The sequence below is a fragment of the Crocodylus porosus genome, unplaced genomic scaffold, assembly GCF_001723895.1.
Source record: "Crocodylus porosus isolate Cpor-Errol unplaced genomic scaffold, CroPor_comp1, whole genome shotgun sequence".
NCBI classification, from domain to species: Eukaryota; Metazoa; Chordata; order Crocodylia; family Crocodylidae; genus Crocodylus; species Crocodylus porosus.
The window spans coordinates 15,177,240-15,202,008 of record NW_017728906.1 but is presented as its reverse complement, the minus strand read 5'-3'; the positions used below and the strand labels follow the sequence as shown (position 1 = coordinate 15,202,008).

Sequence of the window (24,769 nt, the reverse complement as noted above, 5' to 3'; positions counted from 1 at the left end):
CATCTAGTTCATGGGGCTGGGTCCCAGCAGAGTCAACAGCATTTCAAGCCATGGTGACCCCACAGCTTGACATTGCTCAGTATATATGTGTACTCTAGATACCACCCCTACAAAGGATTCATGTACTAATTAGCCCAGCACTTATGACTGGAACCAGGTATTTTTATCACAAGTCCTGGGATCTTCCAAAAATGTATATGCAGATGAGATGCAGGGCAACATGGTCCAGTTACACCTCCTGGGGAGTGGGGCCACACTCATCATATGTAACAGGCTGAGGGGGGGGCAGGCAACAGAAGGGATGCTCAGTGAACTGTTTGGGACTCCCTTTGGTGATGTTTGCCAGACATTTAGGGCTGGTGAAGAAACATGAATCATTGGAAATCGGAAAGAAAAGCATAAATCAGCTGTGGGTATGAGAAAGAACTTTAAAAGTATTAAATGTAGTAGCTTTCCATGACTTGAACAAGAGTCTGTACTGAGGGAGACTGTGCTCAATGGACATTACTACATATCTAGATGGGCTGCCCTAATGTATCTTTGTAGTAGATTCCCATCAGTATGTTTGCCCATTATGCATCTTGTGTTTTATAGTCATGCTCAGTGTTGGCTGCATTTTTAACAACTTCATAGTTGATTTCATTACTGAGCACATGCTACTTTTGGCAATGGTTTAATTATAGGCAAAATATTGAATACGGTTTATTTGTATGCAGTTGTGAGATGAGGAGCCTTTTTTCCACTCATGCTGACTGGGGGAAAATCCTTGTCTTATATCTGAGTAAATACAGTAAAAAACATTTTCAAGAAAGCAGTATATGACCAAAAAGCTTTAGGAGAAATAGGGTTTCTTAAAAGAGAATAGAAGTTTAAAATGGGATCCAAACATGTACATTCAAAATAAAATACTTTGGGGAAGAAAGGAAAGGTAAGGCTATCATAAGGCTAGAATACATCAAACAATTGCAAAGGACTAGCATGGGAATTTCTGCTTCTGGGAGAAAAAAACAAAATTTGTGGCTGACTACATGGATCTACCATGATGTAACACATACATGTTCTGGTTCAGATGATAAAATACAGAATTTCATTAGTATGATTTGGTAAAATACACAGTTATTTATTTCAAAGACCAAAAGGCAAATGAGGTTGGCTCTCACCTAATTGGCTTGTTAAATTGGTAAAACTTTACATCATCTTCATTATTTATCATTTTCAACTAATTTGAGCATATCCTGAAACCTGGCCTGAACCTATGTCTAGTAGGTTTATAATTTTTAGAAGTTTGTTTGATTGCTAAATACAATCTATTGTGTAATATACCATATCATGCTAACATAATATGTTATAGCTTTAACATGTACATTTGTTTTCCAGCCCTGAGGGACAACAGAATTGAGCTGGTTAGAGCTTCATGGCATGAACTGAGCATCAGCGTCAGTGATGTGTCTCTGTCGGATGAAGGGCAGTACACCTGTTCTTTATTTACAATGCCTGTCAAAACTTCCAAGGCTTTTCTTACTGTTTTGGGTAAGTCTAACTTGTTTTGAATACAAAAGTGGAAACAGTTGGAGAGATGAGGACAAAGATTTCTCTAGCTTCAATAAATACTTTAAGGGGACATTTTCAGAAAACTTTTCAGACAATGCATATTAAAAATCTACTAATGCTTTTTTTGAAGACTGTTTGCCTAAAGCCAGCCTGAAGGTAACAAGTCCCTTATTAGCTGTGGTAAGATCATGAAATATAAAGCACACAAAAATGCACCTTATAGCCAGGTGTAAACATGACACTTTTTCAGGTTTAGGTGATTTGGAAACTAGTTTATATCTGTAACAAAACAGAAGGTTGGGACAAATAGACCATTTTAAAAATAGCGTATCCCTGTCTAAGATAGACCTGGATAAATACAGTATCAGCCTTATTTGATTTAGGTTAGATGGTGCTATTGAACCTCCATTCCAGGTCTGCTCGTGAATCAAGGTAAGTCGTCCTCCACCAGTATCCCAGTTGCCTGTCCCAGCTAACCACCTCTGACATGGAGCTGCGGCAACTAGCTGAGCAACTAGTTGGCCTGACCCACAAGCTCTCTGTTTGTCAGCCGGAGGCAGAATAGAGGCAGGGGGCTCACAAAGTGATGGGGGGAAGGAGTGCCAACAGTACACCCCACATTCCCAGCTGGGTTAGCTGGGCATTTGCCATCCCCAGAGCCAGCACCCACTTCCTGACTTAAGCCACTTCTCTGCAGCTGCAAGGGCATGGCTGCCCCCTAGGTCTTCCCCCCACCCCCCTCCCACCTCCAGGGATCAGAGCCTGTGTCTGAAGAGACGTGGCTTCAGCAGGGAATTCAGTGTTGACTTGGTGGGGGGATGGGGGGTGGAGGAAGGAGGCGTGGGATCCTGTGAGTCCTTTGGGGCATGATCCCAGGGCTTGGGATAGAGCAGAGACACTCTGTGCCCCACCAACCTGGCTGGGAATGTGGGGTGCACCACTAGCATCCCCCCACTTTGAGCAGCTCAAGAGTCCTGCTCTTCCCCCCCCATACCTCTGTCCTGCATGAGGTTGACCCCGGTGACCCCACCCTGGACAAAGCCCAGGGACTGCCATGCTACCGAACGGGGCAACCATGCCTCCCTCCACTAGCTACCTGCAGCTGCCAGCTGCCTGACAGATGACAGGGCAGCAGGGGGAAGCGTGTGTCTGACAGCCAGTCAGGGATGGTGCAGCCATTGAGCTACATGTCTGCCCTCAGGAATCTCTAGCACGCTGGGAAGTATTTGATAGCATGCCCAGCTTTCTGGCCTCGGCCTCTACAAGCATCTCTCACCTCCCCCAACTAAAGAGTGAATGCGAGTTCCCTTCACTCCCGATCCAGTTTACACAGCTGAGAGAAGCCTGCGTAGATTGGCTCAATTCCACCTTGGACTTTTTGAATGTCTGTACTTAGCCTATGAGGGCTTTTTAAGATGTGCATAACCTGTACATCCCAAGCAGCAAAGGGGTTAACAGGATTCATGTGTTCATCTCTGAACAATATACTGTACAGGGCAAAGGGAACAAAACCAGAGAGCGTGAAATCAAAAAGGGCTTTAGAGCCTTATAGTTTTTCCTTACCTATGCATTTTCTGGACTCATTCCACTCTCCTTTTTTCCTCTACAAAGTGTGTATTTCTGTGGGCTTCTTTTATGCTTCATCCTCTAAATGCTCTGCTGTTTTCCCCAAAGGTTAGAAAGACACACGGAAAAGCAATAGATTCATAGAGATGCCTAGGAAATAAAGTTTCAGCTCCAAGCTTTATGTGATTCTATGAATGTCAGTAGCCCAATCAGCTGAAATTGCTATAGTTCATTGAAACACACCTGCGTACCTAACAGGTTATATGATTTTAGAGATTGATTTTTTTTTGTCCCTGAACTTGACTCATTTTTTTTCCTCTCTCTCTTGTTTTGTTTTTTACATTTAGAAAGGCAGGCAGTTGAATTTAAAAGGGCTAATGCAATGATTTCTTGGTGCTGGTAATATTAGCATTAATCCAGCCAGTGAATTGGCTTTGTTCATAGGATATGAATTATGTCTCACAGTAGTCCCACTGAGACTACTTTACAAAAATCTTCACAAGTTTGCCATTAAGGACAAAAATATCCACTCAGAGTAGAGTATTTGAGGATAACAACTGACTAAGTTTATTTTTTTTGTCCATAGAGAGCTATCTTATAATCTAAAGAATAGATTCAACTTAAAATTCAACTTATTACATGGCAGCAAGGCAGAGATACAAAATATTCCAAAGGTCCAAATATTAAAAAGAAAGGAAAAGATAAAGATAAATTGACATTCAATTAATACTTGCTCCAATAGCTGCTAATTAGGGCGTCAAACAATCTGTTTTCCTTTAAACAGAAGGAAAGCTAATGCTTAAGAAGCATCAGTCTCTGTAGTTTTATATAATTTGTTTTTCAAACTCTAAAAATGTTCAATTATGAGACTAAAACTCTGTAATTTGTGGCATCTTTCTTATTCATATAGAGAATATGTCTGTATATTATTCATCTTTTCATTCAATGGTCCGATTTGGATTAGATTTTAATACAGAGGTATTATTATTAGATGCTATTTCATGACCCTGAAAAGGAATACATTTATTTTAGACTTTCAGTCTAATAGATTCTATTGCGTCTCCTTAAGGATTTTGTGTTGCTGCTGCTGTTGTTGGCTGCAATTTATTTGTCAGTTACCATTGGAGAATTAAAGGAGCCAAACTGGAAGATGCAGCCATAGTCTGAATTGTTATAACTGAGCCCTTTATCCAGCAAAACTATCTGTGAACTATCTGTATATGAACTGAAACACTTTTTTGTTTAAAATTTATGTCTATGCTGCAAAAATCCTTGCCAGAATTGAATAGTAATTAATATTTTTGTCCTATGACCTGATCCAAACTTCAGTGCTTAAAGGGAAGATTACTCAAATTCAGTAGACTTTGGATGAGGCTTGTTGTTGTTGTTGTTATTACCATATTTAGTCAAATCCAAGATGACTTAGAATTTAACATTTTCAATTTGTTAAAATTTTCCATGTATGGAAACTAATTATTGGGGTTGGGGATTCATCTTAGATTTGTCTCCCCACTGCTGTAGCATGGAATACAACAGTGGGGAAAATGGCTTGACCCATTCATTTCATTCCTCCTTGACCCCTCTGCCTGTGCTTGACCCCTATTCTGTGCCTCCCTACCCTCCTCCCCACACCACTCCCTTGCTACTGATTTTATGCTGCTCTGCTCTGCTGTACCTCTGCACTGGCTCTGGAGCAGTGGTGGCCCAGCTCCAGCCTGACCCACTCTGGATGACTTTGGCTTCTGGTCTTGGCTTTGATATATTCTAACAACAGCGTTCCCTTACATGGCCTACCAAACTTGGCTGTCCACCCAAACTTGTCTTAATACACTGAAACCAGTTTAGATCTAGCTGCAGGAAGTCACTCTGAATGTGAACATAAAGTATAAAGTGAACTGAGTTAATTTTAAGTTGAAATACAAAATATTTTTTCCTTCTCTTATAATCTAGTATGGTACAGCTAAACTAGAAAATAGAATCAATGACCCTCACTGTTGAGAAGTATAACACTCAGACAGTGAATAAAAGAAGCTGTTAATGACTGTAGTGTACGTGTAGTGCTTAAATTCTTTTGGAAATTGGCTGAGATTTCACAGAGAATTCTGGACAGATGCCTATAGTGATACATGTTGTATCTTTTGTTTGTATGTTTATTAGGTGTTCCTGAGAAGCCACAAATTACTGGATTTGCTTCACCAGTTATGGAAGGAGAGAGGATGCAGTTAACCTGCAAGACATCTGGCAGTAAACCAGCAGCTGATATTAGATGGTTTAAGAATGATAAAGAAGTTAAAGGTATTCAAAATAATTTTAATATAATTAGGTCATAACATTATTGAAACAGGCATTTAGTGGGGTTCAGAATTGTGTGGAATTGTATTTTTCATTAATTTCTTTAAGAAGGTGGTCTTTGTCTGAGTGTTCAAAAATCAGTTAAATCTGGAAGAACCAATTAAAATAATTTGAATTGTGATTTTTTTCCCCCAAAATGTTATACATTATAATTTTTAATTAAACTGGACTTGTGGCAGTTTATACATAATATTGTGAGCAGAGCAGCCCTCTTCAGGATCTGCTCTGCTCACCCTACATGGAGCAAGGAATAGAAAAGGTTCCCTAAACTTAGCCTGTCTACCTTCTTCCTAACTGCATAACTGCATCTAATGGGACCACCTTTATTGTGGCAAAAAATACCAGTAAAGACACACCATCGTTTTCAATACCTGGAACATCAGGACCCTCATAGTGAATTCCCAGAGTGCTGCATTGTAATTATGGCCCTAGAGCTCAGGTGACACAAAATCTATGTAGATGCACTGAGGGAGCTCTGGCAAGTGGCAGATTGGAAACTCGAAGAACATGTATGTGGCTGTACCTTCTTCTGGAAGGGTAAACAGGAAGGAGAATGCCAACTTCACAGAGTTGGTTTTGCCATTAAGAATGAATTCATAACACAACCCAATGAGTTCCCTGTTGGAATTTAATGAGCACTTCACAACTCTCTATCTTAAACTGGCAGGGAGCCAATGTGCCACTAGCATCAGCACATATGCCCCAACTCTGGACACCACCAATCAAAACAAGGGGGAATTCTGTACGAGCCTTGACTAAGTCCTTTTTGATTTTCTGGAGGGAAACAGACTAATTCTTCTTGTTAATTTCAATGCCAGAGTTAGAAGGGACTCTAATCTCTGGAACAGAGCAATAGGCAAAGAAGGAGTAGGAAAGGTCAACTTCAGTGACATCCTCCTCTTGAGCAACTACATGGAACATGGACTCACCATCAGCAACACCCTGTTCCACAGGAAAGCAGGTACAAGACATCGTGGCAACACCCACAATCTAAGCATTGGCACCTGATTGACTATGTCATTGTCCATGCCTGGGATTGCAAACATGCCCACATCACCTGAGTTCTGGTAGGAGTTGATGATAGCTGGACTGATCACCAATTCATCCACTCAGTATTTCACTCAAACTGTTTCCCAAACAACAACTCCAGCAGAAGCAATGCTGATGGAAGATCAACGTTAAAGGACTCAAGGACCAAAGCAAACAAGACCTGTTCCACAGTGCCTCAGCAAAAAACTGGGGAGTTCCTATCACCAATAATGGGAGTAAGTGTGGTTCCCTCCTCAGGACTACCCTCAGCAGTGGCTGTGAAGAGACACTTGGATTCTCCATCAGACAACATCAAGACTGGCTTGATGAGACTATCTAGAAGATCCCAGAGGTGATTGATCACAAGCTTAAGGCCTTTTTAGCTTGACAAAATGACACTAACTCCAAATGAAAGAAATTGAATCTCCACCAAGTCAAGGCAGAGATCCAAATGAGGACCTATGATATGAAGAAAAAATGGTGGAAAGAGAATGTCATGGAAATTCAACATCTCACTGACATCCACAATATCTGCTGTTTCTTCAGTGCCACCAAAGCCATCTACAGTCCTAGCACTCAGGGACCAATCCCATTAATATATAAAGATGGAGGAGACCTGATCAAGGAAGGGGGAGTCATCAAGGCACATTGGAAGGACAATTTTGAAGACCTTCTCAATCAAGACTCTTACTGATGAAAGTGTTCTCAAATCCATACCACAACACCCAGTCAGAGATGATCTGAGAATCTCCAAAACTAGATGAAGTGAGGAAAGCCATCAAGCAGATGAAGAATCATAAGGCATCTGGAGTGGATGGAATCCCCAAGGAAAACTTCAAACAGCGAGAGAAGAGCTCAACATCAGAGCTTGTTGCCCTCATCTTAAGGATCTGGAATGATGAGGAAATCCTAGATGACCTCAGGGACCCCATGATTATGACAGTCTCCAAGAAAGCAGAGCAGTCCAACTGGAAATTACAGAGGGATCACTTTGCTGTCCACCACAGGAAAGATCATTGTGAACCCTCCTGAACCAACTTCTTCCAATTGCTAAAGAGCTCCTTCCAGAATCTCATTGTGGGTATAGGGTATCAAGAGGCACAACTGACACAATCTTCACAGCTCACTAGCAGCAGGCAAAACGCTGGGAACAACATAAGCCTGTCTGCATGGCCTTCTTTGACCTCCATGAAAGCTTTTGACTCTGCCAGCCGAGAAGTGTTGTGGAGGATCCTTCTGAGGTATGGATGCCCACTAAATTTGTCACCATTCTCTGCATGCAGAATGGTATGCAAGAAATGGCTCTCAGTAATGGATCTATCACAGATCCCTTTGAGTTTAAAACAGGAGCTAAGCAAAGCTGTGTTATTGCTCTTCCTAGTATTCCTTGCCACAGTGCTACATCAGACCAGCTGGAGTGGAGCTACACTACTGAATGGATGGTGAGCTGTTTAACCTCAGCCAGCTCCAAGCCAAAACTAATACCATCATGACCTCTGTCACTGAGCTCCAGTTCTCTGATGATACTGTAATATGTTCTGACTTGGAAGCAGACCTTCAGGCAAGCATCAACCTCTTTACAAGAAAATGGAACTCACACTTAACATTGAGAAGACTAAATTCCAGTGAGACTGGAGAACATTGAGTATTTCCCATACCTTGGAAGCCATCCCTTGCAGCAGGCTGACATCAAAGAAATCTAACTTTGCCACAAAATTTGCAAGTGCAGTTTTCAGATACTGGACAAAGCATGTGTTTGAAGATCATGACATCAGATCCAAAACCAAGCTCCTGATTTATCAAGCAGTCATGAGCCCCACCTTTCTGTACGTGCAGCTGAGACATGGATAGCATACAGGAGGCATCTAAAGGTGCAGAAGAATTACTGTCAACACTGCCTGTGGAAGATCTTCCAAATCCAGTGGAGGAAAGATGCACCAACATTAGCATCCCCTTTGCAAACAAACACCATAAGTATTGAGGCGGTGATCATCTGACATCAACTTCATTAGGCCAACCATGTCATCTGGAAGCTCTTCAGGAATGTCCTCAAGGCCAGCTTGAAAAAATCAAACATTAATGCCAATTTACAGGAAACTATCATCCAGGAGCTCCCCAATAGAGGAAGAGTCTGCTGCAGGGATCTCAGTACTTTGAAACCTCATGACAGCAACAGAAAATTGAAAAGTAGGAGAAGAAGCAGAAACAGAATGTCATGGATCAAATCAAGAATCCAATGCCATCCAGCGCCCTCATGGAAACACATGTCCAAGCTGTAGTTGAGTCTGTCAATCCAGAATAGGCCTCATCGGTCATCTTCAGACACACAGATAAGACAGTCATTCTCACCTGTGAGTGATTGCTGTAGGAATATTGTCTTTAATTGAAACAATCTTTACCACCAGGCCTGTGTCACCATCTGAGATATGTTGCTGATTGATCTGCTTTTGCATGCTTACAATTGAATAGACTGATATGTGTTACTGTCTTGTTTATCTTGGGTGTTAAAAGATTAGATTAATAAGTTATCGGAATTCTACTATTTCTATGTTGGATACATTCTTTTTGTATCCCTCTTTTTTATCCACTAGTCTGGAATTATGGAGTTTTTTGGCAAATCAAGAAGGTAGTTCAAGCAAAGTTACTGTTAACAATAAGAGAAAACATTCACCTTTGTATAGCATCCTATTAAATAATATATAATAAAATAAAGACTGTGATACAGAATTAATAAGTTAAAGAGACTGTAGTTGATACAGAAATCTATTTTTAATATACCTGTCTTGAGAGCTTTCGAATTCAAAATCAGAAAGGTATACTGGAAAGAGATAGGGACTTTCAGCTCAAATCAGTTGAAATATACCTGAGTTTCTTTGGCCCACATGGAAAGCAGAGAGACAGAAAATGGGGCCTTTCAGTTTGCAGGGTGTTTGAGGATGCCAAATAAAAAGTAGCACCTTGTCAAATATAATTAAAAGGCAAAATTTAACAGTGTAAATAACATACATGGTAGATTATTCCAGCAAAGCTGTCATCCAAAAGAGAAGACAAATTGAGTGCATGCAAGCTATCTAAAGATGAAAAATAACTGTAGGTAGCATCAGTATCCTAAATGAGCAACTGGTTTTAACAGGCATAACAGCAATGGCCACATGTCTCACCAGATGGCTCTTTAAACATCATATTTTATAAGATTTTTTTGTGGTGATTCTGCCTTACTGTTTTAGCTGCAATGTAGAAGCAGAAAAGCAGAGAGTATGGAGAATTTGGCCATTTTCTGGACAGTGTCCTAAAGGTTGGACATAATAAAGAAAATCCAATAGATGAATGAGGAAAATGATGCAAGTGAGGAAAACCAGTAAATGATGGAGACAGAACTGAAGGGAAATCCTAAATTTGGTTTAGTTTTCTAGGTCTTTTGAAGAGCACATTGCCATTTTCACAAAGGTTAGAAATAAAATAACCTAACCCATTTGCAGTGACATCAACAGAAGTTAGATTAGCTTTTATACTCTGGAAAAGGTGAAATGATAAATCTGAGAAAATAGAGATGAAATTATACATTAATGCAACAGACATTAAAGGTTAGGAGTTCACCTGCCTAGGACCAGTAAATCTAACTGTGTTACAGTATATTATACATGGTGCAAAAGAATATGAATGATGAGTTTCGTTGAGAGTAGCACTAAAGGAAAAAAAGGCTCTTTGAATTGTGGTTGCATTTATATTAGCAAAAGATAAAATAAAATAAAACATCATCTGGTAAGAGACAACCATTTAACAGACTAAATCTTAATAATGGAAAAGACTATGAATCATTATATTCTCTGCTTTACAACTCAGTGTTCTGGCTCTGATATATGCATCAAATCTGCATAGTTTTGTGAAACTAGACTTTCTGGTCCTTTTTTATTCCCACCTACTTGATGATAATATCAGAGCATTTCTAAGCCGAGTTTACTAAGGATATAGACAGGTGTAGCAACTATAGCAATATCAAAGAATACTGATATAAGCTGTTACAGTGCAATTGTATCATACTCAATGCACTTATATCACACTAGTAGTGCCATAAATGTAGTAAAACTTCTCCAACTGTATCTTTACTTCATTCATGGTCAAAGTTAAGCTGATTTTAACTAACAGTTGATTACATTACCAAGAAGCATTACATTACCCTACCCTGAAGGAATCAGATATATAAGTAAATATAACTCATTTTAATAAAAATAACCTGACTTTTTGTGATGTGGCTTGTTATGCGCTTGAAAATATCATTTTGAGTGCATATTTTTACCTTTCAGAAATGTCTTTCTACTGTTTTTCTAGTGAACTTGGGTAGTGAAAATAAAAATGGTAATGTAGCTTGTTGGGTTTTTGTTGTTTTTAAATTTCTTTTTAAAAAAGGTATGTGTGGAGTTCAGAATCTATTTGTCTTAACAAAACTCTAACTGAAAGGATAATACCTATTCAGACTGCAATACAAGGTTATAGTAAAATTTGGTGAAAAATATGTGGATGGCAACGATACTAGCTTTGCTTAATACAATTAGGAAGAAATAACTTTTACGTGTGTGAGAACAATACACTTTTATAAAGAGTAGAAAACAAAAAATGACAAATCTAACAAGTTTCTATCGTTTCCCTCCTCTGAGGTCCACAATCATGAGATATAGAAAGTGTTAACCAGTCAGAGCAGGTATACAGATTGCTTGCGGCAAGTTCCAGGAAAAATATTAGTCTCAACAGAGGACTTTTTCTGGACTTTCTACTTCACTTCATCAAATGATTATGATTTTTCAAAGGGTTGAAAAATCCTTGTGTGTGGCCTGTGTGTGACTGCATCTACATGAGATGCTGACTGTATGGTAGCGCATTACTACTGCGCACTAGCATCGTATGGCACAAAGCATGACACAATGTTACTGTGTAGTAGTAATGAGCTGCTGTGCAGTTAGCATCACCTAAAGGCTATTCACCGATGCTGCTGTGAAATAACTCCAGTTACTGTGCAGTCATTTAGTATTTGTTTATACAAGTACTTGTTTATACAGTGGTTATACAAGTACTAAATGGCTGCACAGTAATGACCGCACAGTCAGCGTCTTGCGTAGACTCAGCCAATGTGTGGGGATGTGGTGGGGGGGGGGCAGGGGAAAGAGGGCATGGGTAGAGGTAAGGAAAATAAAAGGAAGGAACAAAAAGAGAGAAAGAAATACATCATCATCAAAAATGTGCTAACCAGCCAGAGTTTAAGCTCTATAGAGACCCTCTTATTACTCTTATCACTAATCGCTCTTATTACTAATATGTGCTACAGTAATATCTTCACTGATGTTTTTATCCATATTCTATTCTGTCCCCCTATGAATTAGCATATTTACACTAATGCATATTATAGTCGCATAGTTACTTTGCTTTGTATACATAACATATAAGGAAAATATGGCCTTTTGGGGGAAATTTCTGATGATACAAATATACAGGGCTTACCTAATGAGGCATAAGTAGTTAGCTGTGTTAGTCTGAAGTCATGCAGAAAGGAGGAAAGGTACATATCTACCTTGCCTTATTTTTGTAATAATACATTAATTGCCTTAGTTTTACATGAAAATTAAGGCTCAAGGTTTTTAAAAAAAGCTGGAGGTCTAAAATAAAGATTCTAAATCTATTTTAGGAACATGAAAAATGGTTTAATTTTCCAAAGGCCCTCTTTGCATTGAAATCATTGTCTACAATGGTGCAAGGCAGCTAAGTGAGCTCTGTACATGCTATCTGTGAAACTGCTTTGCAGCAGAACTAAGTAGCCTGTCCACACCAACACACTAAGATGGTTTTACTGCTTTATTCTGGACCTAACGTTTTCAGAATTAGGTCAGGTAGATTTAACTTTGGGCCTTGTTAGACGTTATGCTATAAGCCGAACAAATGTTAATCAGCTTAGTGTTGTTTGGCTTAGTGGAGCAGTCACATAGTAAAGCAAAAAACCTGCCTTGACTGCACAGCTGTGACTTGCCATTAGAGATTTGGCGAGCAGGGGTAGGACTTGGAGCAGACCTTGCTGCTTTCGCTGGGCAGAGAGCAGACCTATCACTGTGTCAACTGCAATTCTGGTCTCTCTGAAACTGTCACAGCAGCTCCGCAATGAGAACAGGGATGCTTAAGCCCTGGTAGCTCTGCTCCCAGCACAGAGCTGCCACAGATCTACAATACCAAAATTCTTGCCTGGAGTTTTCTGGTCTTGTTGACCTGAAACTGACTTCACCTGGCAGCCTCTCAGTGCAGTCATTGTGTCATTTTCAGTGAGACCAGAGAGCACCAGGCCTGCAGCCTTGGAGCTTGCTTGCTCTGAGGGGCCCAATCCCAATCAACCTGCCACCGCGCACCCCGCTGATTAGCCAGGCACTGGCTAGCTGGCCGGGCACCACTTGAACTAAAAGGAGCGTGATCCTTTTTCCCTCAGAGCTCAGGTTTGGAGATAATCCTGCCCTGGAGTGGTATAACTTTAAGCTGAATAACTAGTATTTTAAGCCACTTAAAAAGTGTCAATATGCAGCTAGTCCAGGGGTTAAGAGCTCCAGAAGCTGCATAAACTTACCGTGTAACAAGGCCTTTAGTGTCCAGATGTGTTTTGTCCTGTCTGACATTATTAGGATCTACTGGGTAAACAATACCTTTGAAAATAATCCATATATATAATATCAAAGTAGATTTAGATAATTTTATATATATAACCTTTAGCATTAAACTTAGGCACACAGCCTTTATGGTATAATTATGGATGATTTGGGGCAGGGGGAGGGGTATGGGTTTTATTGTCCATGATGTTCCATTCCTCTATGAATAAAATAACCTTGGTTTAGCTATGGTTAATATTTCCCTCAGCTTTTTAATCCTCAAATTTTGATAGTCAGTTCAGCAAAAAACTGAAATGTGTTTAATGCTTAGTAACCAACAGCCTCTTTTACTGTTTTGAAGGTGGAGAGACAATTAAATATTTAGCATTTCTTAACTACTTGGATTCCCATGTTATCTAGAATCAGTAAAAATAGAACCTCTCTGATTTCACAGATACTTCTAATAAAAAAAGAAGTAGCTTAAGCCATTTTAGATTTGCTTTTTAAAATCGACTTTTTATGGAAATTTTATTTAGGTCATCTTCCCTTCCCTAATGGGTTTTAGTATAATTTGTAAAAGTGAAACCTCTTGCATTTTCCTTCTCTTTATTGGGACACAGAGGACACATGCAATCTCAGTAGTTTATTCCTTTCTAAAAAAAAAAGTAATTTTAAGGCCTTCATTATAACAAATCAATATGGTTTGTTCTCCAAGCTCCTGTTTTGCTAAAATAAGCAAGAAAGCAAGAAGCAGTGTTAATAGTTGAGTGTAGAATAAAACTAATTGAAGAGAACTTTAATGGGTTATCCCATTAACTTCTGTACAGAAAACCCCCCACTTCATTTGTTGATTCTAGTTGTCTTAAATATACATCATATAAGAAGGCTTTTCTAATGAATAGCCCAACCCTGCCTAATAGTGAGCATCTCTTGAGAATACATCCCTGTGAAACTGAAAGTCCACTGTATCTCAGAGAATAGGTCCCCACTAGACAGGAGGTACTAGAAAGCAAGAGGCTAATTTTGCACAGGAAAACAGTCTGAAAAAAACATTATATATATATATATATAAATTTTTTTTAAAAATGCATGTGGTTTATCTGCAAATTAGTATAGCACATTTCTTTGAAATCAGGCCAGTGGTATTAACGTCTCAATTTCTACCTTAGTTAAATTCATAGATTAAATTAATCCACTCTAGACTATAGTACAGAATCTAAATAAAGTAGTTGCCATCCTAATCTGACCAGATTAATAATGACTACAGAACAGCATGTCTTTAATGTATTGCATATCTGTGGAAAATTATACGCATGGACTTATAAAGTTTTACTTTGAGTGACATTTCTAATATTTAAGGGAATTTAAGAAAAGAAGGATTATAGTCTACTAATAGACTGCAGAGGAAGCTTTTTATCATATGGAGAACTAGATATACTTGAGATAATGAGGAAAGGAATTTCCTCTTGAGAGTTTATCTGTTAGTTGATTTTTTTTTTAAATTGCTTCTCCTATCTACATATGCACATATCTCTAGAAACAGGAGTATTGGTTCTTTGATCAGATGAATAATGCTAATATATCTAGCAATATAATTTATTTTGTTTTTAAGCAGCTAAGCTACTGGTAAGTTTTAAAAACTGATTTGGTATCTATTGTACTAAATACTGTACTGTGTTTCCTCAAAACGAGGGATCTGAAATTATTTGTTTTTCTTGCAGATGCAAAATATTTAAAAGAAGAGGATGCTAATCGTAAGACGTTCACTGTTAGCAGCACACTGGATTTCCGAGTAGATCGCAATGACGATGGTGCAGTTGTAAGTTGCAGAGTAGACCACGAGTCCCTGAACTCTACACCTCAGATAGCAAGGCAGGTTCTAGAAATACATTGTAAGTACTATATCTACATATATATTTATATATATCTACTCTCACTCATAGACAGAAAAAAGTGAAACTTCTGCCTAGGACAGTTAGCAGGCAGACATAAAACTGAGTCATATACAACCCTTTTTCTATATCTCAGGTTTGCAATCCTCAATAAAGGAAAGTTCTCAAGAAAGTCTTTGGGGATTTTTTTAAAGGAAAGACTACCAGATTGGACAGTTAGTTTGTTTAGTGGAGGAGGAGAGAGAGGACTAGCATTTCTACTTTTAAATAGATTCAGTAATTCTTTGAGATAGTTTTGCATCAGACAAGCTGTAGTTGTATGCAGTAGTTTCTATTTTGGATGATAATATTGTAGAAATGAGGATATTAGTGAGTACTATTAGGGTGGTGTTACAGGTTACATGTAAAACCATCATAAAAGTATTTAAAGCAGGAACATTCAACTGGTTAAAAGGTGTTAACCCATGCTCAGTACCCTGTAAACATTTTTAAATTATGCTACTTCTAGTAAGGATTCTCTTTGATTGGTTTTACCCATGTCGTTCCATGTTTTTTATTAGTCTGCTCTGGGGAGATAAATACACTAACTTCATTTCTTTAGCATGTATGCAGTGGGGCCTCTGGGTCTCAGATCTGCTCCGCTGTGGCATGCATGTGGCAAATTTGTTGGGTCTCAGCTCCGCACAGTGAGTTTCCTGGATCTCCGCTCTGTCCTGGTATGGATACTAATCCAACTCCTCCTGCAGCCCAATCCAAATTCAGTGAAATGTGCAAAATGTTGGTCCTTTATTTTTTTGTTCTTTTTTCACTCCTTTCTCTTCACTCCTCTGCCCGTTCAGTCTAAACAGCTGGGTTTGTTTTTGTTTTTGTTTTCTAACCTTTTTTTTCCCCAAAGACTTCCTGCTCACCCACCTGGGACTTCAGTTGGATCCTGCTGGCTAAGGATTGTGGGAAGCCACAGCCCCCATGGTCATTTCTCTGCCTCTGAGCTACATACCACCCTTCCCACTCCTCTCCTACTCCGAGGCGGCATAAAGTCCTATCCATGCCCCTGCTAGCCATGCCCTCTATTGGCAGGTTACAGTTATGCGGGTCTGAGATGGCATTAAGCCTTAACACATGACTGCTCTGAAACTGCTCTAACTTTGTAATGGCATAACATTCCAGGCATTTAAACTGTTTTAAAGGTAATCTGTAAAAGCACCCTTAATACAAAAAATTGCATCAGTGACTTTTGTGCTCTACTAATGCTGCTTTCTAAAGCATTCATAATGTCAACAGCCAATAGAAAAGACCAACACACGAGAGTGTTACAATGAAGACCGCCATGCCCACTCCATTTGTACTCAATCCCAAAATAGATGAAATGTAGCTACTTCAGCAGGTGTGCTGATAAGCACACTTGGGACAGCGGGCTCTTTGGTGTCCTGGGTTAAGCTGGCAATGGTACATCAGTTTCAGGGTATAGTGTGCAAAGCTCAGGAGACTGGAAGCAGAGCAGAAGAGTGCAGCAAGGCAAAGTCCCAAACCCATTCACTCAGCCAGGCAGTCTCCAGTTTGAGGAAGATGGGAAGAGCAGCAGCTCCTAGTCTAGGAGGAGAAGGGAGCAGTGGGACAAAGCTGCCCTGTCCATTCATCAGACTGGTTGCCCCAGTTGCATCCTGGACTAGCAGTCATCAGTCTTTGGAAGTGCAGGGAGCATTATCCCTCTGCTTCACTCTCCCCCTATCCAGGACAGAAGGAAAGTTATAAAAGTGTTCACTCTTGCAAAAATAGAAGATCTTTCTGCCAGAAGGAATATATTTCTCCCAGGAAAAATTGAATGAACACTTGTATGTTCATAGCTTCTACCAGCAGAATAGCAATTCTTCCAGGAGAAACATAATGGCTGTATATGGCCTCTGTCCTTCTTGGGCTGGAGCGGACACTTGACAGAGGTGGTGGGTCAAAAGTGGCAGTTGATGGAGGTGGCCATTAGATGGTGCATGCTCACATGAACTTGCTTAAAGGCTAAATAAAATCTTTTTGCAGGCTGGATCAAGTCTGCATAGATTGTCAACTTGTTGTTTTGGTTATTACTCTATTATTTTATGATTTTTCTGCTCTATAATTATGTTTAAGGTTTAGACTCTGTTTCAAGCTCATTTCCCTTCAGAATGAACTAAATGGATGTGACTTCATCAAGACAGAGAACAGTGAGAAAGAAGTTATGTGAACAATTGAAATGACAGGATTGTACTGAGACCAAGTGAATGATAGAGACAAATTAAACCTGACCATTATGATGAGGCTATATTGGACAGGCATTGTTAATGAGCCCACAGGAAGATCTATAGAAAGATCTTTCACACTTTATTCACTAGCTTTAGACAATAGTTTGCTAAAACTGAAAAACAATATTAAGTATAGGAACATAGTCACCAATCTAGATTACATTTTAATTTCTCCCTGAACTATTTAATTTATCATGGAATGAGGTAGACCAGTTCACATAAAATCAAACCAACCTTAATCATTACTTAATACTTGAAGCAATGCAGAGCTAAAACTTAAGGATCTCCTCCCCCCCCCCCCGCTTTTAATATTACTACTAATATTTTTAGGCCTTTTTTTCTGCTTTGGTTTTTTTATGGCCAAGTCTAGATCTGCATATTTAGAAATAGGATTCCCTGTATTATTTATAACCTGACCAGAAGTAGAATGTCTTGAGGGAGAATATGATCAGCACTCAGATCCTGAGGAAGAAAATGTGCCAGTTTTCATATGTTTTCCAGAAGTATTTTGCAGATTACGGATATTAGGATGATTTGGATAATGGTTGGATGAACATCCAGCATTTTGGTTGAACTGATCAACCAAACCCTCCAAACTTTATAGACTTATCCATCCCTAGATTACATTTCTTCTCACTTGAATTTCATCTCTCCATTTATATGTTCAGTGCAGGGCTGCCCTAATGTTTTGCTGTCTTGCTAAAGGGTTTGGCTATAATTTCAATTCAGGCTTGTCCAGTGGGGAGTTACTTGTGGCATGACACTGGTATTTTTCTATTGACCCTTACTGTCAGTGATAAGCCTAGAATAGAATACTAATAGCTGCTATAGCATTGCTCAGAAGATTGTTGTCAGACCATCTGCCGCTGACTATTACGTAACCTTCTTATAAGTGATAAACATTTCATTTTATTTTTTACTATTTTTCTCACCTTTTAAAAAAATTGTCTGGTCCATTATTAAATGATTGTGGTTAAAGTACTGCCATTATAAAAAGTTTGTTTGACATTGCAGTAATTTACTATATAACAAATATGCAAGGTTCTGCATGTGCTCGATGGCTAAGCCCATCTAAAGAGAGGCACAAATTCTTAGAGGCTTCATTAAATCAAAACTATTCAAACTTCAGGTCTAATTGTAATCATTTCAAAACAGCAGCTGTGATGTGATCAATAGTTCAGCTCAGAATGAAGGTTTCTGCACTAAAGTTTATAGGATGATCACATTTCTCAAACACCAGCACTGTTATGTTAAGTAAGTAGTAAGTAAAGAACTGTCTGCAGATGCAATTTTAGGTTTGGGGTTTTTTTACTGGGAGACCATTAATTTTTTTATTGGTAGACCATTCATCTTTGATGTGGTGTTAGTCTGATAAGTTTAAAGCTATCACCTTAGTTCCATTTAGATTTTTTCCCATTCATATATATAATAGGTTGTTTCATTATTCCTAATTGTTACTAAATGATTTGGCAGTCGATTTCAAGACCCCACTTAGGGTTCTACAACAGTAGATTGTACTGGTTTTGAATCAGAAAAAAAAAATAAACCTGTATAAATTAACAAAAAAAAAAGTCATATGTAATGAACCTGTACAACAATATAAAACATATTAAGTGTGTACACATGCATGCATGGCCAGAGGGCCTGTGTCTTATCTGAATGCACAGTTAGGCAATTGAAACTTTATAGGAATATGTGGAATAGACTTTAAAAATGTTAGCTGGCTATTTGGTGACTTCAGTCATGGGTTTGTTGTTTTTTGTAGTTCAGAGACTGATGCATTTAATTTTACCTTTTGAAAAGAGACATTTTCCCATTTTCCTAAGTAAGATATCTTTTTATAGGGTAAAGAGGCAATTTGAGTTCAAAGACATGTGTTTATATATAGGCGCGCGTGTGTGTGTGTTTGTATGCGCACGTATGTGTGTATAAAACCACCTATTCATATTGGATTCTGAATGAAAACATAGTCTAATTATTTTGCTGAAATATTATGTAAACACTGAGTTAATAAGAAAAATTGCCTTGTTTAAATTTTAAGATTAATGAATGCTTGAAACAAATGAAACATAGGAAGATACGTAAAGGAGTAAAGAATAATATCTGTGAACATTGAAGTTCAGTGCCACAATTTGCATGTTTAAATTAGATCAATTAGGTTAATGATGGATGAAAATAAGAAATTCATGATTTAAATGCAAAATAATTCAAAAACTTGTGGGTTCATTTGCTGCCAAACTTTAATCTTTCAAAGAGGCTCTCTAGTTCAAAGGGTTAATGTACAATCCTAACCTTTCCCATCTGGAGGCTTATGTTCAAATATGGTTCACATTTGGAATGTAATCCAATATCATTTGTTTTTCTCTGTAGTCTTTTTTCATAAAAATGACACAAAATGGCTCATAGATTATAGTCTGCATAGAAATTTAAATAGTATTTATGGACACAGTATTCTATACAGGTGTCATTAGTATCTGGAACAATAAGATACTAATTGTTATATAATATATATATAACAATGAGTCAAATAAGATACTTCAACAAGTGCTGCAAGAGTAATTGAAAATATTAAAATTAGCAGGCTCAGGACTTAGTTTTCATTGTTTTTAAAAGAGTGGGTTTTGTCATGGGCACAGTCTTAGGCAGTGCATTTTGGGAAGTGATTTGAAAAAAAGCAGAGTGAGTCAATTAGGCATTTGAAGTATATTTTGTGTAGATGAGCCTGGAAAGTGCTGTTGCCAATTGTACAGAGATATGGAAGAAAATGGGAAGAGGTGGGGCAGAAAGGAAGTATGGTCTTTCAGGTCTAAACCACTAATTACCTAATCTATCATATGTTATTACAAATCTGTCTGAGCATAAATTTAGCTCAGAAATTTCTGAAATGACCAGAAGGCTAAAGTAAAGGATTCCCTGAAAAGGCGCACTCTCTAACACAATAGTATACATTTGTCTAGATGAGTAAAAAGGTCTAATGTTTGATGGCTTGGCATGGTACAGAGCATTTAACACACGGGCAGTAAAACAGGTGTCCCTATGATTAGCTCATTAGTTTTCAAGGAATTACAATATAAAGAATGGAGGGTTAGGCAGAAAAATGGCTTTCCCTGCTTCACCCTTTGTCTCATTACTTCCATTAAGGCCAGGTAAATCCCTAAATTCCAGCTGGTTAGGGTAACTCAGAATGCCACTGATATCCCAAAATCCGCAGACTGCTTTGGGCCCATATGGTAAGTCCAGGAAGTCCTTAGCCTCAGCTCAAATTTTCTCTGGCACTGATGATTTCATGTACTCCATATTGAGCCGAAGTTCCTCCATCTGACTTGTTTTTTTCCAAGATCAACTGCTGTTGCTCCAGGCCAGTGTCAGTCGAGAAGGTTAAGGTGACTCGCATCTGCCATTCCAGGTGCTGTGATGACCATCACTAACATTGCCCTTGTGTACTGGTAAATTGGGCAGCAGTCCCGTTATTGGCTCTGGAGCCAGTTCAGGATTCTGAGCTTGATTGCTCTGTACCAGAAGTGTGATTAGCTGGGCTTTCTTGGCCTTCCCGAAGGTTAGACCTCTCTCCTGGTAAAATTCAATAAGCCTCTCCTTAGACAGGTGTTTATATGTCAAATATGTAACCATAACTTTGGGTAGGTACCCTGGGATCTCACTGCCATGACAACCTGTCTTGAAATCAACACTGTTTTGCGGGTGGGAGGTGATAAACACACTTTTATTTTCTTTTGCACTGTTTTGAAATAACTAAAATGTGATAGAAAGATTACATTGTTGCCTAACAATTCTTGACAAGAAGGAGCTGCATATTGCTTCTGATCCTAGATAACTACTTAAAATAATCTTAGAAGTAAAAGAGAGGTGCAAAAAGTTTAAAAACGCTGTTAAGTATTCATTTTTAATCAAAATATTCTTTTAAAATTTGCTATTAAGATTAATTTTAAAAGTCATCTTTCTCCCTAGTGTATGAAAAGCTATACTAAAGTGAAATGATATTGCCATAATACAGATATTTGATCTAGATTGCCTCCCTTACAGAAATTAATGATAAAATACCAGTAATTCTTAGGAACAAAATACTGAATTTTTATCTCTTCTACTAAAGCAGTGAGTCATTCAATATATTCTAAGGGCATCAGACTTATTGTATCTCCCAGGGTAATTTTGAAGAAGTTTACCAATGCAAAATTGCTTTGCAAGTGCCAATTCAATGCAATAGGGCACAGGCAGAAGGAAAACTACTTGTCATTTACAAAAGAAGCTCAATTCAGGGGATTGTTGATTCACAGCTGTAATATACAGACAACTGGTACGTGTAAATGCTATTAAAAATGGTGACTACTTTCACAAAGCTGACCAGAGTACCCTCCCTCTCTCCAAATTTTGATTGGAATATCCAGTTTTATTTGTACACAGAGTAGTTTGTCCTTGAAGTTTACTTGACAAATCCTTTCTTCTCAAAGTAATTTTTCAAAAATATGCCTAAGACTGTATGAAATGGCAGAGTTTGTATAGAGTTTTATGAATTGCCTTATACAAGAGAGGCCATCAAGAGATGAAGATGGTAATCTAGGTTTGGTCTCTGAAAAAGATCTTTTAAGATTATCCTAGCCTTACTATGATTCTAATTAATCAATAAAATAGATGCATCATCATGTTCAAAGATATTTGCTTATTTTATCTTCCTACTTGGAAATACCTGGGAAGAATCCGACTGAAAAACAGAGATCACCACCTTGAACAAAGGAGCAGATTAAGATAAATAGATTTCACAAATTAGATTTACTGAGAATGTAGGCAAAAATCATGTAGAAAATAAACCAACCAGCATCCAAAGAAGTACTTTAAAAAAAAGTTTTATAATCTTAGCTATTTATTGCCAGGTAGCAATAATCTTTCATTGTTGAAATATTAGCCTTTTTTACAACCTTTTAACAATGTTGTTCTTATCCACTGACACATTAAAAAAATGGAAACATGTATTAAAGCTTTTCAATAATCATAATGTTTTATATAAATGTTTAAAATAAAGCTATCAAATGAAGACATAGATTTTGTAGTTCATAATACACATAAGCTTGAAAAAGGAAAATAATGTTGTAGATTATATCATCCTAATTTATACTTTGATAGAAAGAGAGCAACTATTGTTATACTGAACAAAAAAAAAGAATATAAATGAAATAGATATTTTGCTGAACAGAACCAGATCAAGACATGGGCATTATAGGGCCATATATAGGCTCCAACATCTTGGATTCACATAATAATGCCAATCCATTGTCATTTAAAAAAAAATAAGGTTCTGTCCCTCAGGGTTAAAAAGAAAAACTTGAACATGCAACTGGTGCAGTGCCATCTGCCTGAATCAGCAAAAAGCCTGAAAGTAATTATTCTAACTGAGTTGAGTTTGTTCCATTCATTCCTATGGGGTATTATTACCAAGATGTACAGATTTCATGTCCCTGGTTAACACTGCTGCAACAGGGTGTGGCAAAAGGAGGTGATTCAGTAGATCCAGCAAACACGTTCAGCTAGGGACCAGGAAGCCCCAAACACCTTACAATAGAGTGGGACTCCCAGGAAAAGAAGGTATCCCAATACCACATTCCATGTGGCAACGGAAGGAAACCCCCATGAATTCCTCTTCAAATGATCAAAAGATCATAGGATCATAGAAAGTAGGGCTAGAAAGGAGCTTCTGAACTCAAAGCAGGATTGATTATTCCTGACTAAAATCATCCCAGTCAAGTGTCTTTCTAAGTAACCATCAGTAGCGGATTTATGGTTAGTTGGACCCTGTGCTCCAGGCAGGGGGCGGGGCCCCACCTCCCGCACCACAGCACATCTGCAGGGGAATTAGCATCGCACACTGGCCATGGGGGAGGCGTGGTGGCCAGAATTTCTGCCTGGAACTGCTGAAGAAGGCCACAACCTGCTGGTGGGAGGGAAGGCCACAAACAAAATGCAGGAGGCTCTATGGTGGCGGCAGTGGGGCCCCCTGTCACTGGGTGCCCCATCCCACCACACAGCTTGTTTTATGGTAAATCCCCCCTGGTAACTGTTGAAAAATTTCCAGCAATGGAGATTCTACAACATACGCCTGTTTGTGTAGAAGAATGGTCACTACAAGGACTACATGAATCATTTCCAGACATGCGTGGATGTTTGGTTCCCTGGGGACAACTAGCAGAGGTTCACCTGAGGTTCTGGGGGCCTCCCAGGGCTGCAGCGGTGGTGATCTTGCCATGCGGAGCTTGGCTAGGAGCAGAGTGCAGCTTTAGCCAGCTAGGCTGTGGCTTCAGGCAGTCCTCCATTCCACTTTTTTTACTCAACTCACCATGGATATTCCAGGGTCAAAAAAACCTTCTGTATCAATCCCTTGCAGCAACAATGGAATGCGCGGTATGTGGCACTCCAGATGTATCTGTGGTGCCACATACTGCACAGCCGCACTTGTCTGGACACTGCCATGGGGTGTGTCCACACATGCAGGCATGTGTGCTTGCAGCCATAGGTGATGCATAGGGGGAGCACTGGGGGACACATGCCCCCCCGATATTGGCTGCTGCTGAAGCCACCACTGGCTTCTGTGGGCGGCCGTGCCCACCCCCCCATCACCAACACAGCTCCCGGGGCTGTTGGTAGTCCCTGCTTGCCACCGCTGACAGCATGAACAGCAGCTGCAGGCGGTCCCCACTCATTGCCCACTGCTTGCCACCCTCTCCTCACCTCCTACACTGCCACAGCTGCCTGTGGGTGGTCCCTGCTCAGGCTGTTCTCACTGCCAATGTCACTGCAGCTGCTTGCTGCCACCATGCCCCCACTGCCACTGCCACCAAGCCACCTCCTGCAGGCCATCACCATTCCCTCCCATCCACCAGGGGCACACATCACTCACTGCACTGCCTGCAGCAGCTCAAATAGCAGCAGCACAAATTTTTGCCCAAGAGTTGTGCTTCAGCACATGTGCCTGAACATACATTTTAGTGTGAGGCAAATTGTGCTATTTGGGGTAAACTGACCCTGCCCAGCTTCTCCTGGATATTCAACCGGGGCAACTAGAGGCTGGGGCCAGCACAGGTGCTGGCCGCATCAGTATAAAAAACTGCCCTAGCAAGCAACTCGGAGCTAGTTGCTTTCAGGAGCTTCTGAGGCCCAGGCAGTTGGTATCTGGGGATACTAGGTCCTGTAGCAGCTTTGACCTAGAGTTGCCCCCGCACCTTTTACCTACTGTACCAGTCTGACAGTGGGGGCTGCTGCCTGGCTGTGACCTGCTGCCACCTTTGATGGCATCCACCCCCTTGAACCTGCGGCCCCATGTCTGCACACTTGCCAGATCCAGCTGGGGACCTCACAGCTGCCTGGGCTGTGGTATGGCACTGCAGCAGAACTTCCTGCACCTCTGGGTCAGATGCCAGTAGCTGTGGCTGCACAATTTGCTTTCATGTGGCACTGCTGTCATGTCTTCTGTTGCCCCCACTTT

General features: G+C 39.6%; 1 protein-coding gene across 2 annotated transcripts in view; it reads left to right on the top strand.

Annotated features, from left to right (window-relative positions):
* Nucleotides 1-24,769, top strand: part of CADM2 (cell adhesion molecule 2) — a 339,304-nt gene that overhangs the window by 148,361 nt on the left and 166,174 nt on the right. For both annotated transcript variants that reach the window (XM_019528734.1, XM_019528733.1), the window contains exons 3-5: nucleotides 1,378-1,530; nucleotides 5,275-5,412; nucleotides 14,837-15,007. In XM_019528734.1, coding sequence (XP_019384279.1) covers nucleotides 1,491-1,530; nucleotides 5,275-5,412; nucleotides 14,837-15,007 — 349 coding nt within the window. In that variant the 5' untranslated portion in view covers nucleotides 1,378-1,490. The remainder of the gene's footprint in view (nucleotides 1-1,377; nucleotides 1,531-5,274; nucleotides 5,413-14,836; nucleotides 15,008-24,769) is intronic.